Source organism: Myxocyprinus asiaticus, chromosome 36, assembly GCF_019703515.2.
Source record: "Myxocyprinus asiaticus isolate MX2 ecotype Aquarium Trade chromosome 36, UBuf_Myxa_2, whole genome shotgun sequence".
Classification (NCBI taxonomy): Eukaryota; Metazoa; Chordata; class Actinopteri; order Cypriniformes; family Catostomidae; genus Myxocyprinus; species Myxocyprinus asiaticus.
Genome location: NC_059379.1, coordinates 13,096,190 through 13,114,556, shown reverse-complemented (window position 1 = coordinate 13,114,556; position 18,367 = coordinate 13,096,190). Strand labels below are relative to the sequence as shown.

Sequence of the window (18,367 nt, the reverse complement as noted above, 5' to 3'; positions counted from 1 at the left end):
AAAGAGTGGAATTTGTTGGGAGCTGACTGGGAGCCATAAGTGTCTGTGTCGGGGGGTGTCCCTCCCAAGGTGAAGACACCGTGGAGACCACACCCCGCCCAAAAAGGGAGATTGTAGAACCTCGCAAAGGTGTTGGGTGTTGCCCAGCCCGCTGCTCTGCAGATGTCTGCCAAAGAGGTGCCACTGGCCAGGGCCCAGGAGGCCGCCACACTCCTAGTGGAGTGGGCTCGTAACCCCACAGGGGGTGGCATGTCCTGAGCCTGATATGCCATCGTGATGACCCAGTGGGTTATCCTCTGTTTGGAGACGGTGCTTCCTTTCCGCTGTCCACCAAAGCAAACAAAGAGCTGCTCGGAGCTACTAGGGCTCTGCGTGTGATCCAAATAGATGCGTAAAGCTTACACCAGACACAGCAATGCCAAGGCTGGGTCTGCCTCCTCCTGGGGCAGCGCATGCAGGTTCACCACTTGATCCCTAAAGGGAGTTGTGGGAACCTTGGGCACATCGCCCAGTCGGGGTCTCAGGATCACGTGAGAGTAACCCAGACCGAACTCCAGGCATGATTCGCTGACAGAGAATGCCTGCAGGTCCCCTACCCTTTTGATGGAAGTGAGTGCAGTCAGGAGGGCAGTCTTCAAAGAGAGTGCCTTAAGCTCAGCTGACTCCACGGGCTTAAAGGGAGTTCCCTGTAGACCCTGAAGGACTACAGAGAGGTCCTATGAGGGGACAAGGCGCGGTCTGGAGGGATTCAACCTCCTAGCGCCTCTCAGGAACCTGATGATCAAGTCGTGCTTCCCCAAATACTTACCATCTACTGCATTGTGATGAGCCGAAATAGCAGCTACATACACCTTCAGGGTGGAGGAGGACAGCCACCTCTCCTGCAGGAAGGAAAGCACTGATCCGACTGCGCATCTCTGGGGTCTTTGCGTCGGGAAGAACACCACTTAGCGAACAGACGCCACTTCAAGGCATACAGGTGCCTCGTAGAGGGAGCCCCAGCCTGAGTGATCGTGTCTACCACCGCGGGTGGTAGGCCACTTAGGTCTTCCGCATCCTGTCCAGGGGCCAGACGTGGAGATTCTGGAGGGGGGGCTGTTGCGAGGAGTGTGAGACCCGAGAACCACGTCTGGGTGGGCCAGTAGGGTGCTACTAGGATGATCTGCTCCTCGTCCTCCCTGACATTGCACAGGGTCTGTGCAAGTAGGCTCACTGGGGAAAATGCTTATTTGCATAGTCCAGGGGGCCAGCTGTATGCAGCACATCTATACCGAGGGGTGCCTCGGTCAGGACGTCCCAAAGCGGGCAGTGGGATGATTCCCGGGAAGCAGACAGGTCTACCTGTGCTCGGCCAAATCGACTCCAAATCAGCTGGACCACCTGAGGGTGGAGTCTCCACTTTCCCCTGAGGGTAACCTGATGTGACAGCACGTGAGGTCGCCCGGGATGTGAGTGGCTCGTAGTGACTTGAGGCACTGCTGACTCCAGAGGAGGAGACGGCGGGCGAGTTGTGACATGCAATGGGAGTGTAGACCGCCTTGGCGGTTGATGTACGCTACCGATGCTGTGTTGTCCGTCTGGACCAACATGTGCTTGCCCTGGATCAATGGCCGAAACCTCTGTAGGGTGAGCAGTACTGCCAACAACTCTAGGCAGTTGATGTGCCAACGCAGCCGCGGGCCAGTCCAGGAGCAGGGCGGCTGTGTGCCTATTGCATACGGCGCCCCAGCCTGTCTTGGAGGCGTCTGTTGTAACCACGACATGCCTGGAGACCTGCTCTAGGGGAACCCCTGCCTGTAGAAATGCAATGCCAGTCCAAGGGCTGAAGAGGTGGCAACAGATCGGCATGATGGCCATGCGATGTGTCCCGTGGCGCCATGCCCATCTCGGGACTCGAGCCTGAAGCCAGTGCTGAAGCGGTCTCATATGCATCAACCCGAGCGGTGTGGCCACCGCTGAGGATGCCATATGCCCCAAGAGCCTCTGAAGAAGTTTCAGTGGAACCGCAGTTCTCCATATGAATGCCTTCAGACAGTTCAGCACCGACTGTGCGCGCACGTTCGTGAGGCGCGCTGTCATTGAGACTGAGTCCAACTCCAAACCGAGAAAAGAGAAGCCCTGAACCAGGGAGAGCTTGCTCTTTTTCCAGTTGACCCGAAGCCAAAGTCGGCTGAGGTGCCGGAGCACGAGGTCCCTGTGTGCTCACAGCAACTCTTGAGAGCGAGCTAGGATTAGCCAGTCGTCGAGATAGTTGAGGATGCGGACGCCCACTTCCCATAGCGGGGCAAGGGCAGCCTCTGCGACCTTCGTGAAGTCACGAGGGGACAGGGACAGGCCGAAGGGGAGGACCTTGTACTGGTACGCCTGGGGGAGAAACCGCTGAAATGCACCGTATAATCCAGCAGATGAGGTGAATGAACTTCGCGGATGAATTCAGCTTCAATGAATAGAACCGCTCGGCTCCGAAGAGAAAATCTGAATGAGTGGTTGCATACCAGCTCCTTTTATACCTGTATGTCCGGGGGAGTGGCATGCAAATTCCACTCGCCAATTCTCAATGGCCTTTTTCCAAAAAAGCAGAGGTGTTTGGGGCTCCCAAGAGTGACCCCTAGTGTCACTACATCAACACAACGTCGAGAGAGTGACAGATAAGTGACAGGAACTTCTCCCTCGCAACAAATATTATCCATAATGAGCAAATTAAAAATTAAACATGATTGTCACTAGAGGGCGAAACAAAACTGTTGTATCCGCAGGTCGGAGAAGGTGAAATGGGTGTGTTTTTGCCTGTCAGTCATTGATGCTCTATGACAGTGTGGGCATACCAAGATGGCCAACTCGAACACTTCCGATGACTTCACCTCCTGCTGGCAATTTACTCTTGCATCAGCGATCCATTTCTATATATATCAGTGGTTTACACGCATGTCCTTTATGTCTTGTGGCTATACTTTTGAAAAAGTGAGTATTTTAATGTTGAAAAATTAGCCCCCATTCACTTCCATTGTAAGTGCCTCATTGTAACCTTTGTTTTTTACTTTTTTAAAGAAATGGAGGATCGAGTCCAAATTAATTTTTGTGGTAATCAACATTATGCCACAAATGCTTTCGATTGAGCTTAATTTGTTTTGATCCTGGAACATTCCTTTATGTGCTCTAGTTGCGTAAGCACGCAAAGTGCGGCGCTACGCGCAAAGACCGTGCGCTACGTCTTATCCAGTTTATATAAGAGTGCTAATCCTTAGTGCAATTTTTGTGCCGGTGCAAAGCACAAGTGGGTGTTAGTGGGAGTGTTTTCATCTGTGTGTGTATGCGTGCAAACTTTGGGTGTGTTTCTGGTATAGGTCATGGTTTATTTTTTTATTATTATTATTATTATTATGTTTATATTTACAATTGTATTTATGATCTAATTTATATTGGTATTTTCCAATACTGTACTGCAAAAGAGAGAGGTAAAATGTTTGGATTTGGTATTTTATTTTTATGACCACTTTGTTATTTTGATTAGATTTTCATTTAGTTTGATATGAATTTGAATTTAGAAATATTTTTCATTAAATTATTTAATGTTTCAATAAATGTATTACATTTTTCAAAATCAAAATCGACTGGTAGAAGTGAATTGCATGCAGATACAATCACTGTCATGATTTGTGTGTCAGTAGATGAAAATGATTATTAATACTTACACTTCTATAATTTAATGGATTGTACATCCAAATCTTGATGAGAATCACAATTTATATGCTTATAAAAGGAGTGTATCACTGTCATAGAAATATTTATATTCTTCTAATTCATTGTATACAGTCCATTTACACTACGAACATCTTATGAATGTGCTGTCTTTGTTTATATTGCTGGTGGATGAGGGAATGGACTGTATAATAGGACGCAGAAGCTGCAATAACCGGAGAAGATTTTTGTGGGAAAAGAAATTGCACTTGTCCCAACCCATTAGCGCATTGAGCGTGAGATTTTGCCAAACACACTTGCGCATGCATGCATGAAAATACCAAAACTTCATGGCCATGCCCACTGACTTGTAAAATAGTGTTTTAAAAGTGCAGTCATTTTTTGTTTGTTGCATAGGCCAATTGTTCTTACACTGTCACCTAACTTGGATACAACATCATGCAAAAGTAACTGTTTTTAGCATTTGAAGCCAACGCTTTATTTTTCAAAAACCCTATTTATTTCTTTAAGCGAAAACTTTTCTCATGAGGAAAAATTTGTGAGTGCACCATCAAGATTGTTAGGTATTCTTTTTTGCATGCATAAAATCACAATGCTGTAATTAAATACACATTTAAAAACCACTCAGCCCCTTTCACAAGCAAGGGACACCCTCTTATTACCAAGAAATCAAAAGAGGTGGAGAGACGGATGGATGGATTAGGGAAGGAGAGGACGTGGGGTCAAAGGATCCGTGAAGCTTAAAGAGGAAGGGAGGGAGGGAAATAAATCAGCTGAAGTGAGTGCTTGGGGAACAGTGGAAACGTGTCCCACACGCTTGGCAGCATTTGACCTCTCAGCATGTGATGCTTACATTAAGGCTGAATGCTCCCCGCGGGAAAGGACAAGCAAGGTTTTGTGTTGCACACGGAGAGCCACCCTCATCTCACTAATTAAAACCAAAGTGAGCAACTTCAGCTGAGCCTCAAGAGTGTCCGTTCACTGGTCTCCACGTGATGGATATTGTCCTAGCCATGTGACAGACTGCGTTTTATTCTCTGTGACTCATCAATAAGACAGCACAGAAAGGGAGCTGTTCTTTAGAAACTTCTAATAAAAAGAATAAGTATATGATATACAAATTTGACAAAATAAGATTTTGCATACCTCTAAGTGTTATTTTTATAGAATAGAATACAATAGAATAGAATCTTTATTGCTACATGACTGGGATGGTGGAAATAGCTGATAAAGGAAGCCATCACTTGCACTGACTGGGAATCAGACCAGCATGTGAAAATTCAAACAATGAACCAAAGCTCCAATTAACCATCACTTCCCCAAAATAGAATAATAGAAATACAATAGATAAAATCAAACTGAACACATTTGGGAGACCTTTAGAAGGTTTTTCAGCCTTCCCACTCTTTTTAAGGTACAGTTTTCCAGGACATTTTGTGTGCCACACAGTTGTAATATTTAAGCAAAAACAAAGGGTTATTTTTTTTAAATTCCATATTCAATAGTTTTGATTAATTTAATTTCATCATCAATATGGTGTCTAATAAAATGAATTTGTTAAAACTTTAATCAAATGAAAATATTAAAGAATTATTTTAATTGGGGCCTGGGTAGCTCAGCGAGTATTGACGCTGACTACCACCCCTGGAGTCACGAGTGCGAATACAGGGCGTGCTGAGTGACTCCAGTCAGGTCTCCTAGGCAACCAAATTGGCCCGGTTGCTAAGGAGGGTAGAGTCACATGGGGTAACCTCCTCGTGGTCGCGATTAGGGGTTCTCGCTCTCAATGGGGCATGTGGTAATTGTGCATGGATCGCGGAGAGTAGCATGAGCCTCCACATGCTGTGAGTCTCCACGGTGTCATGCTCAGCGAGTCACGTGATAAGATGCGTGGATTGACTGTCTCAGGAGCGGAGGCAACTGAGATTTGTCCTCCACCACTCGGATTGAGGTGAGTAACTTCACCACCATGAGGACCTACTAAGTAGTGGGAATTGGGCATTCCAATATGGGAGAAAAGGGGATAAAAATATATATATATATATATATATATATATATATATATATATATATATATATATATATATATATTAATTAATTAATTCAGTTTTTCAACATATTTTACATTTTTTTAATCAAATGAATCGCTTTTCTACAAAATCCTCACAGCACAATCCGAAAAGTGCTATACAACAGAACATCACAGATGTTAGATATTGCTTTAGTACATTATTATTTAATCGCATTAAACATGATCTTTTATCCATTTCACGCATCCATTTAAATCAAGCTTTTGTTTTGCTGTTTCTGTGTGTTTTTTCTCACCTCTGTATAAGCAGTTTGCAACATGGCCCAGTATGATTGTTAAACCCCAAAAAGCTATGATTTCATTCAAATAAATAAATATAGTCTCTATGTGCTGCACGCTTCAGAGCACTCTGCTCACTGTTATATACTCCATACATACTCACACCCAGAGCAGGCGTGACATTCATGATGATGTGTTTTCAGTGTTCGAGCGGCCGCTTCACACATTCATTTTGAAGCATGCAGCACATGCAGAGTATATATTTATTTAATTAAATTGCAGCCTTTTGTGATTTAAAAATTACACTTGGACATATAGAGAATTCAACTTGATTAATTGTGGATTGAAGTATTCATTTTTGTCCCAATATGTCAAATTCCATGACATTCCACATTTTATTGCTAATGCAGTTTTTTCAGTGATTCCATCCATGTTTTCCACATCATGGAAATCATAGGGCCCTACATATGGTAATGGCGGTATAAGCAGACTCTGATCATTGAATTATTGAAAATGAATTTACATACCGAGGTGTAAAGTCCGCACCACCTCGGGGTGTGAATTCATTTTTAAATAAAATCTGCTGTGTGATCGTCATCATTGTCTAAAGTTAACAACTCAAATGATTTTGTAGTTTACACTACAGCAGTGTTGGAAATAAAAAAAGCACTATATCAATACTTGTACATGTAATATAAAACTTTTTTTCCAACAAATATTTTCCAGGACAAATAATTATTTTCCAGGACATTTAGTTATTTTTCTCATATCCCATGACTTTTCCATGACTGTAAATCCGCATTGCAAAATTCCAGGTTTTCCAGAATTTCCAGGACACCCTGTTTTTGCCCCTTATCCCAATGATATCTGATTAATTTGTCTTTTCAACATCATAGTGTTGAATTAACAAAATCATTCCCTCTTAGCAAGGCCCTTAGAAAACAAGGGGTTAATTGACTTAAAAGAGGAATATGATGAGCTACTAAGGCAATGTTTTTTAATGTCACATTACACATTCAACAGAAAATTAAAAATATTATAAAGAATATCACAATTAATTACAATAAGAAAAAATCACCTAAAAACAAATAACAATAACATACATAAAAATAAACAACAACAACAGATTACATACAGTATATGATTCTTAGACCACTAACCTTCCAGCTTTTATTTTTCTCCAATAAAATAAAGTATAATTTGCATTAATTTTGAAAATAAAATTTGCACTATGGCTTACAACTATACATCATATATAAAAATATATTCATTTATATTACAGTGAACAGAAAACCTTAATCAATCACAATTAATCTTCAAAAAGCTTACATCTCTTTTCTAGCTGTACGGACTCTTGTCATTTACTTCCGTAATGACCCATCAGCTGACATTACCATGAAATGAGCATTGAAATCTTACTGTATTTTTCTCCCTTTTCCTCGAAAGATTGCTCGAAAGATTATTACTGGTGATTGCTTTCCATGATTCTATTGTAAAACCCAGTTATTTCTATTCCTATGGACTTACATCTGTATCCATAAAAATATAGTTTGTTTGGATATGTTACAAGCTGATATGTATGCAGGCCAAGGACAAGACAATAAATAAAATTGAACCTTAATGGCTGGCCTAGAAAGAATTTGCTGACTTTTGTTAAATTGTCAATTTCTGTACTGATTTTGGGGGGGAAATTGATGAAATTCAGAGGGATGATTTAAACATGATGTGCGGTGAGCAGAACGGAGAGTACTACACTGTTATTTATAACAGAAAACATAATGAAATTAGTCAAAAATATTTCATAAATGAGCATGCAAGGGGCGGACAATGTGTACAACTTTGGGAGTGATGGCCCTGCTTATGAGTTATCCAAAACCATTTTTTTCATGACTATATCCAGCACTGTAAATTTTACTATAAATTCCCTTAGGCACTGTTTTGTTTGTAGAAACTTGAGACTGCAGCAATTATCCTTTGGCCTTTTTTCTGTCAAAATGTCGATTTGTTGTGAAATCTAGACAGTGGGATATGCATCTAAATACTCTGTATATTCTTTTCACCATAAAGGATCATTTTTTAAATGAAGCTCATGTTTCACAATACATGAGAAGTTCATTATAAAGTCATGTTAGTGCATTATGTGCACTGCTAGACTTTCTGTCAAAGGCACTTCCTGACCGCACAGAGGGAGTGTCAAGATCAAATTCTGTCAGGCCTTTGTAACCTAGTCGGTTGGCATTGAGCCTTCATTTCGATGGTGTTAAATCCAGGTGTCTGCTTACGTTCTTTGACTGTGATCTAGCAATCTAACCTGACACTTGTTCCTCTAACACTAATAATAATAATACATTTTATTTATAAGCGCCTTTCACGACACTCAAGGTCACCTTACAAACAGAACACCTTTCTCGTTTCCAAGCTCTGTGCTGTGTTTCCAAACATAAAATGTGCATATGGGCAAAAGTGTTTGTATGCATGTTTGATTTAAACCGAAATCAAACTATCTGCATATATGCAAAAAAAAAAAAAAAAATGGATTGTACAGTGAAAGCAACACACATTAAATGGAGGCAAATCAGATTTTCTACCATTTGATGTTTGTTTTGCTTTCACTGTACATTCTTTATTTTTATTTATTTATTTATTTTGCTCATATGCAAATAGCTTCACAGATTATGCAGACATGCCGTGACACTTGGCATATTATGGCTTTAGATTTCACCAGTATCTTGCCAGTGCAAGTAAGCGTGTTTTTTAGAGCTCAATTGTTTTTTGATATATTTTTTTTAACTGAGTCTCATTTTAATATTTGAAGAAATAAGGGTATAAAAAAATGCACACAGTTCCAGTGATGATAGTGTCTGCTGGCCTCATGTGGAGTAAATTTAGTTGTTTTCTCTGCTGATTCTTCCATTCACAGGTTTACCATATGGCTGGGATGAAGAGTACACTGCAGATGGAGTGAAGTACTACATAAAGTAAGTCAGAAAAGGAATGACAAAAAGCCAAAATAAACTAAATACACTCACAGAAAACAAAAGCTTCATCCACACTAATACAGTTTCTTTTGAAAAAGCACTGATTTAGCTTTGTTTACACCTCTCATCCGCACTGAAACAGCGTTTACTGCCACCACAAAATTGAGCATTTTCAAAATGCTCTCTATTACTGCATACTTTGGAAAACAATGACATTAGGAAACTGATAACGGATTAGTGTGGACGTAGCCAAACAAACAAACAAAAGATATCATAAAATTTCCTCTGTTTCTGCACCCTTTCCTAAAAGTCAAAATTTGCATTTTATCCAGCTTATGGTTTTTTTTTAGTCACAGATACTACGAAATGTGTATTACTTTGTATCTACATAAAAACACATGTTAGAGCAACAATAGTCCCCCAAATGTTGTCCTAATTAGCCTTACAGAGTTGCCTAAACAAACAATTTCATGTTGAACAATGTTGCTGATTTGCAAGTTCCCAGCATGCATTGCAACATGAATAAATACTTTTGCTGTTTGCTGACTTTATTTATACTGATATTTTTGTTGTTTTCTTGTTGCCACTGTTAATCAGTTATTGTGTGGGGATGTTAACAGCTCATCTTTTAACTTAATGAGGTTTGTTGCTTGTCACTGTTATTGACGTTTGTGTGTTAAAGGTTGAGGTCTGTTGTGTGTCTATGTCAAGCAATTGTACATACAACCTTGCCTAGAAAGACATACCTCTCCTCAGAGGCAAAGATTGCCGTTAACTTCACCTTAAAGTAATTGAAATGGTGACAAAATGAGAGTTCTCGTATTGTGAATTGTTAGTTGGCTGAACAAGAAATTATTAGTTTTCTCAGCAAGAATTTTTGCATTCACATTGACTAAACAAAGCAGTGTTACTGAGGACAATAATTAAGACACTCACTGTACCATGTTGCCTTGTTTTTTTGTTTTTTAGTTTGCTTAACATTTTTTTTTTCTTACAGTGTAACAGTTCTCAGGTTCTAAGTGCACTTCATAAGGTGTTTATGTGGCATGATGTTAACAGACCTGAAAGTCTGATGATAAACTGTTCTTTTTTCTCAGTGGATACATTAGAATATTGAAAAAGACAGCCAGTACTTGAATTCTAAAACCAACTATTCTGAACAAAACAACACAATATTGCTTCTTTAATTTGGAACCAGACTGTTCATGTTGTTATTGCCGTAATCTGTAGTGTCTGACTAGAAAGAAATCTCCCCTTCTCACGAAAATGTTCCTTTATTTACATAACTTTCAAAACAGCCAAGCTGAAAAATGCTGACATCCATCAGTCTTTTAAGAGCTTTGAAGTCACATGAAACACAACACACCTATAAATCCAGTCTTCTCATTTACACCCACGCTAGCACCAGAGCATTCACCTGCATGCTCAAAATTTCCCATGCACGTTTGTACAGTAGGATGTGTATGTGCTTATTATTCAAGACATTTCCTGTTGAATGTGATATTTCTTTTCTCCTGCAGTCATGTCACTCAAATAACATCTTGGATACACCCTGTTATGAGCTCTATGGGTCTGACGGAACCAGGAATAAATGACCAAACCCTGAACTCCCCCGAGTCCACAACTTAGACGAAGGCTGAAGACTGTCTGCACTATCCTGTCACTTTCTGCCAAACCATTTTGTAAACAAACAAACAAAAAGCAAAAAATAAAATAAAAATACAGCAGTATATAGAATGCAAAGAAAAATTGCAGTTCACTTTTTTCAGAAAAAGATCTCTTTCCTTAAAAATAATTTTCTTATTCAGTATTTTCGTTGTGTTTTCCAGTAAAATATCTAAACATTTAAAAAAGATAAACTTACTTGTGAAGCAAAATGACATAAAATATGAGGTCTTGTTTTCAAAGAAATCTAACCAAATTTAGTGAGGTTTATGCTTAAAACTAAGTAAAGAATACATTTGCCAGTAGGTAAATTTAGTTTTTTTTTTCCTCATCTGAAAACAAGCCTTATTATTTAACACATTTTGCCTAAAAGGGGAATTTATCTGGGTTCAAGGATGTTTAGATATTTTTACTGGACAACAAGACATGGCATATGAGTTTTAATAAAAACTCTCAACAACCGTATTTGAAATTCTTTAATAAATGTATTCTCCAAATCCTTATACTCCTTACATTGAACTGCTTGAGGCCAAAGCTTTTCGATGGGTCATGAATTCACATTCATTTGAGTTTTCCTTGTTTTTCTGTCTGTCCACTGTTTTTCTCGCATTTTAGGAATTTCCTCTCATGTTGTACACTATTCTCTTTCTGTTCTGTATCTTGACAAAACAATGGACGTGCCCAATCTGCTTTCCGACATTCAGAATAAGTCAAACATAATTGAAATGTTTGAAGTCAAAGGACATTCCCTCTTTAGTAAAGCAGGAACTTTGGAAGGACACAGTGAGTAAATCAGGATTGGCTTTGATCCTCTTTCTGTAATAATTTTTTTTCAGGCATAGATTTGTTGAAACAGGAATTTGTTTACTTTTGTTCAAACTTCTTCAAACCACCTATGAGCTCTGCAACAGTTCTTGCATAGTTCACCATAAAGTATTAGTTTTTCATACATCAATGCATATTAATTCTGCTGTTATCCTTAGTAAAGTAGCTATTATGCAAGGTAGCATACCTGTGAAATGGTCTTCTCTTGCATGTGCAATGTTTGCTGTGCATCCATTAGCAATGTGCCAGTTGTGCCAATGTTGTTCCCTAAGCCTTATACAGTATGTAAAATTTTTTTGGAAATGACACAACAAAGTACATTTGCTTAGTTGTAAATTCACTCTGCCGGCATAAATTTAGCCTCAGAGATCTCTTTACGGTAGACCATTAAGATAGATGTTTACCTTTAAATGTGTGAATAATACACTTTTGTGGTCCTAATTGTATGTCAGTTGTTATCTATAAGGGAATACTCCCATTTTTTCACCGCAGTTGCCAGCCACACAGGATTTGATGATTCCACCCTGAAATCAATATACCGGATCGGACTCACAGCTCGCCAGTGGAGGGAATTACCAGAGACCGGAAATTACACGTGGGAGGAATACGTGAAGCAAATATTAGAAATTCTCGCTTCAGAGGATCCTCCTCTCTCAATCCCGATCCTGGCTTCCGAGCCTTCCACGTCTGAGTCTGCTCCATGCCATGTCACAGCCAAGCCTTCTGCGACTCCTTGCTCCAAGCCTCCCACAGCCCCTGTCTCGAAGCCTTCCACGGCCCCTGTCTCCAAGTTGAATGATCTGTCACTGATGTCGGTGCGTAAGGCCATGAAGACCCTTCCTCACAAATTGCCAGCACCCACGCCTGACACGACCAACTAGCTGGAAGCCTCGTCCGTCCCAGAGCCGGCGTTGCCAACTTTGGCCGTCCAGAGGAGGAGAAGAAGAAAGTCTTTTATTTCCAAGTCTCTGCCCGTGTTCACAACCACAGAGGTCGTTCCCAAGTCTCTGCCCATGTTCACGACCACAGAGGTCGTTCCTGAGTCTCTGCCCATGCTTATGACCACAGAGGTCTTCCCAGAGTCTCTGCCCATGCCCACGACCACAGAGGTCATTCCCGAATCTCTGCCAGTGTTCACGACCACAGAGGTCCTCCCTGAGTCTCTGCCAGCGTTCACAACCACAGAGGTTGTTCCCGAGTCTCTTCCCATGTTCGCGACCACGGAGGTCGTTTCCCAGTCATCCAGGACTCTTTGTCTCGAGCCGGCCACGACTCTGCCTTCTACAGCTTCGCCCCTCAAGCCTCCCACGGCTCCGATTTCCACGGCTTCGCCCCTCGAGCCTCCTACGGCTCCGCCTCCACGGCTCCACCCTCAGAGACTTCCACGACTCCAGTCTCTAGTCTGTGGTTGCCAACCAGGCCTCCTGATCCAGTTCCTACCCTGAGGTGGTCTTCTGGGTCTCCTGGCCATTCGCCTGATCTGCTCTGGTCTCCTGGGTCTGCTGGCCATCCGCCTGATCTGCTCTGGTCTCCTTGGTCTCATGGCCATCCACCTGATCTCCTCTGGTCTTCTGGGTCTCCTGGCCACCCGCCTGATCTGCTCTGGTCTTCTAGGTCTTCTGGCCATCCGCCTCATCTGCTCTGGTCTTCTGGGTCTCCTGGCCATCCGCCTGATCTGCTCTGGTCCCCTTGATCTCATGGCCGTCCGCCTGATCTGCTCTAGTCTTCTGGGTCTCCTGTCCATCCGCCTGATCTGCTCGGGTCTCCTGGCCGTCTGCCTGATCTGCTTGGGTCTCCTGGCAGTCCGCCTGATCTGCTCTGGTCTCCTGGCCATCCACCTGATCTGCTCTGGTCTCCTGGCCGTCTGCCTGATCTGCTCTGGTCTCCTGGCCGTCCGCCTGATCTGCTCTGGTCTCCTGGCCGTCCGCCTGATCTGCTCTGGTCTCCTGGCTGTCCGCCTGATCTGCTCTGGTCTCCTGGCCATCCACCTGATCTGCTCTGGTCTCCTTGGTCTCATGGCCGTCCGCCTGATCTGCTCTGGTCTCCTGGCCATCCACCTGATCTGCTCTAGTCCCCTTGGTCTCATGGCCGTCCGCCTGATCTGCTCTGGTCTTCTGGGTCTCATGGCCGTCCGCCTGATCTGCTCTGGTCTTCTGGGTCTCCTGGCTGTCCGCCTGATCTGCTCTGGTCCCCTTGGTCTCATGGCCGTCTGCCTGATCTGCTCTGGTCTTCTGGGTCTCTCGGCCATCCGCCTGATCTACTCTGCTCTCCTTGGTCTCTCGGCCGTCCGCCTGAGCTGCTCTGGCCTCTTTGGTCTCCGCTCCATCTTGGCCTTGCCTCCTGTACCAGCCTTCCTTGGGTGTCAGGAGCCACCCATTGGGGGGGGGGGGTTATGTCATGATTCACTGTTGCTTTGCCTTGTGTTTTGCCCCGTCATCTATTTTCCCCGGACTACACTTCCCATAATTCCCTGCCCTCATCACTGCCAACTGTTCCCTATTGTTCTCACCTGTGTTTCATTTCCTCATTTACCCCTGTGTATATAATGCCCTGATTTCTACCCAGTCTTTGTGAGTTGTTGTGTTTCTCTCTCGTGTTCACATGTACTAGTTCCCATCGTGGATGTTTCGTTTGTCTTATTTCCTAGTTCATAGTTCAGCCTTGTTCCCGAGTTTTCCATGTTATTTTTGTACTTTTACTTCATTTCTTTATCAAATTTCTTTAGCTGCACCTAGATCCTGTTCTTGTGACTTCCTTCGAATCATTACACTAATAAAGGTCAACTGTAAAAATAAATAAAATAAAAAGTGGCTAAAGAGTGTACACTTCACACACACTGTTAACACTGTAGGAGAGAAATATAGATTTTTTTTCTTCTCTCCATAGCAGGTACTGTTATATATAGAGTTGCTACCAGGTATTTCAAATCACAAATGTTTATATGCTTGCCCAGCATTGCATCTAATACAAAGAGACAGCCTTCTCAAGATTTTTTTTTATGGCAAATGAACTATTACTGTATCTAGTTCAATGCTTTTTTTTTTTTTTTTTAAAGGCCTGATAAATATACACTGAAAAGCAATCTGCTATATATGTATACTATCTATCTACAGAATCTGTCTGTCTCTCCGTCCATCTCTCTGTCTGTCTGTATATAAGGACATATCTATTCTGAAGCACACCATATGAATTACTTTCAAATGCAGAAATCTTGTCATTGCACTTCATGATTAAGATAATTAACAATTTGATGTCAATCTACACCTGATGCCCCTCCAGTATTACCAAGAGGCATAAGAGCAGAATAGCGCACACATCATTAAAGTAATGAGAATGTCCTCTTGGAAAATATCTAAAGATAAAAACAAAAATCAATTAATTAATCATTCCAGAGTAGTTACATTTTAGGCCTACCATCTAACTAGTTGCAATCTGTTTCCAATTTGTCAGACATGTTAACAGGTTTGTTACAACATGTGGTTTAGTTGTTCCAAATTAGAGGAGTGGCCAGTCGTGGCCTACTTTTCTGCTAGGAACGTCACATCTGATTGCTATATAGAGGTGGGTGGAGTAGCCAAAAACTGTCCTCAATTAAAAGTACAATTACTTTAAAAAAAATAATTACTCAAGTAGAAGTAAAAGTACTAACATAAATAATTACTTGAGTAAGAGTAAGAAAGTATCCAATTAAAAGTGTACTCAAGTAGTGAGTAACTCGTTACATTCACAAATGACATAATTGACATTAACTCCCCTCTATTCCATTACATAATACACATTTAACATGTAGTACAGAATTATTACTATTATTATTATTAATGGAAATTCTGTTATCATTCACCATCATGTTGTTCCAAACCTGTATGACTTTCTTTCTTCCATGCAACACAATAAGGAGATATTAGACAGAATGTCTGCCTGAGTCACCATTTACTTTCAGTGAATGTGTTTTTTTTTCTCCATATTTTGAAAGTGAATGTGGCCGAGACTGTCAGTCCCTAACAGTTTGTCTAACATCTTTTGAGTTCCACAGAATACAGAAGGTCACACGGGTTTGGAACAACATGAAGGTTGGGAAATGATGACAGAATATTATTTATGGCTGAGCCATCACTTTAAAGGGGTAATTCACCCAAAAATTCTCTCATCATTTACTCACCCTCATGCCATCCCAGATATGTATGTTTTCCTTTCTTCTGCAGAACACAAGTTAAGATTTTTAGAAGAATATTTCAGCTCTGTAGGTCCTCACAATGCAAGTGAAAGGGTGCCAAACTTTTGATGCTCCAAAAAGCACATAAAGGCAGCATTAAAGTAATCCATAAAACTCCAGTAGTTAAATCTATATCTTCAGAAGTGATATGATGAGAAACAGTGTGGGTGAGAAACAGATCAATATTTGTCATTCAAATGTACTCTTTATTTATATTTTTACAGAATTTTGCCATTAAGCTGAAGAATTCTTTATTATCTAAATAATTCACTGAGGTGATATTATTTTAACCCAGGAGACTGCACACAGTGGAAATGATAATTCTTTGGATGATTGAAATATTCAGTTATAACATGTAGGTTATGATTATTTGGTCGGATGAGGGCACTATACACCCAGAAACGCTACCCAGCTTGTATTGGAGTTTAAAGATACTAAAGTATAAATAAATACAATAATGTACATTAGATAAAACGTGTTTACTCTTTATATTAACGTACATATTATTCGCCATACAATCACCTTGCACCCACACATCTCTCACACATCACACGTGCCTCGCTGTGTACGTGCAGAAATACTGTCTGTTCGTGCTCCAGTTATCAATCATGTGAATGGCAGAGCAAAAGGCATTTACACTTAACTTGGATGTTTACATGGATTTATTCAGTTAATCAGCCCAAAGTAGTTGCGATAGTTGCCAGTAAGAGGGTGTGGGGTAAATGCGTAAATACTGCTCATGACATGCGGGACAAAGTGCACTGAAATATTGCTGCACTGATTTAAAAATTTACACTTAAAAACTGTTGTCATAAGAGCCCAGTTACAGAATCACCCTGAAAATAACCATCACATTACACAGAAAAGCCCGCGTTAGCATTAGAGCCACAACTTACCTCAATGTGCTGCCTTAAATTGGAGCTTCAATTTTAATCTTGAAATATCCGCTTGTCTTGGTGATAAATGAAGGCACTGCATGACAAACCAATTATATTTTTCACTGTGCGGAGCGAAGAAAGTGTTTCACCCTTTTTAAAGAGCATGATGCTGCAGCAGTGATAGACTCGGCTTGAGTGACAATCTGTGACAGCGCGCGCAGCTGTGTGAGCTTCCGCTGTCGTAAAAGTCCCATTCAATAATCTCTCAATAAATTAAACATGAACTAGAATTAAACCCAGTAATGTATCGACAGGAATGCCGCCCATTGTAACAAATTAAAAGTAAATTTTTTTCATGAGAAATTTATGAGAGATTAAAAAGTACCCATTTTTAAACCTACTCTGAAAGTAAATTTTTTTTCAAAAAAGTTACTCAAGTAAATGTAACGGAGTAAATGTAGTGTGTTACTACCCACATCTGTTGATTTAGCAACCAGTTACCAAGGTAACAAAAAGAAGAAAGACAAGTCCTATAGGACTATGATACAAAAATATATTTGCCTTTTTCCTCCTCGGCTTGGGCTATTTAGAAAATTACTTAGAATTAACTAAAATTTCCTGTCCATTACTGTACATTATTCTGATGTGACCATTTATTACCAGGCAACCATGTAGTTTATATGAAATAGCTTTGAATTGTAAAGTTTACAATTTATTTAATTTCATATTTATATACAAACATATCAAAGTATTTTGAAACCAATAGCTGTTCTGACCGCATTTGGAGGCAAAAATGTAATATGCAAGGATAGCAAGAGTGGTGGCTCCATGAAAAGTGTATTAGCAAAACAGATGACTTGAACAGCTGAAGATATACCAAACCATACCATACTAGTGCTTTCATGAGAGCTTTTTTTTTTTTTTTTTTTTTTTATTTACATATATTTCAAGTGTCCACAGGGCATTAAAGCTTTGCTGATGTGGGTCCCCTTGGAAACAGTAGGTCACACCGATCTGCTCACTTAATGTATGCCCACACCTAAAGTACATTATGAGTAGAATTATATGATAACAGTTTACAATAGCTTATAAACATCTTTTGAACAAATAAATACATTAATTAATTAATAAATACCAGATTACATAAAATATAGATTAATTTCAAGATAAATTGAAAATAATCTATATTTTATCCATATTTATACAAATATATAAAAAAAATGTTGGAGTCTCCCTAGCCTGAACATTGATTTTTGACCTCCAAATGCAGTTAGAACTGATTCACTGGCTACATTTAGTCTATTAATGTCAAAATACCTTAATGAAATGCAATTAAATTATAAACTTGATGACTGTGATTCTCCTCACTAAAACTATATTTTGCTGTTGCTTTTATTTGTTTATTTATTTATTTATTTTTGCATATATTTTAAAAGATTATACTCTTGATTGCATCTCTGATATGGCAGACTAAGTTGTGTTTGATAACTTTATATGCTCAAAGTCTTTCACAGTAAAGCAGTGGTTCTAAACAAGGGGACTGGGGCCCATTTGAGGGTCTCAAGATGACTTTAAATTATTTGGAATAAGTTTTATTAAAATAACGTGATTAAAATAAAAAAAAAAATCAAGATTAATGAATGTAAACTGACATATACACCACGCCACGCCCCTTTATTTGACTGTAAGCTTTTGATTTTTCCACCCCGTGTAACTGCATGTAATGGGATTTCTTTCATGTCACTTTCATGGACAGTTTCGGGCGTTCAGTGATAGCAATATAGCTATTCCTGGTAAACTA

At 40.5% G+C, this 18,367-nt stretch overlaps 1 protein-coding gene across 1 annotated transcript in view; it reads left to right on the top strand.

The window, feature by feature from the left end:
* LOC127426881 (syntaxin-binding protein 4-like) overlaps positions 1-10,638 on the top strand; it is a 75,942-nt gene extending 65,304 nt beyond the window's left edge. The window contains exons 21-22 of the mRNA XM_051673971.1: positions 8,928-8,985; positions 10,506-10,638. Coding sequence (XP_051529931.1) covers positions 8,928-8,985; positions 10,506-10,614 — 167 coding nt within the window. The 3' untranslated portion in view covers positions 10,615-10,638. The remainder of the gene's footprint in view (positions 1-8,927; positions 8,986-10,505) is intronic.
* The last annotated feature ends 7,729 nt before the right edge of the window (positions 10,639-18,367 follow it).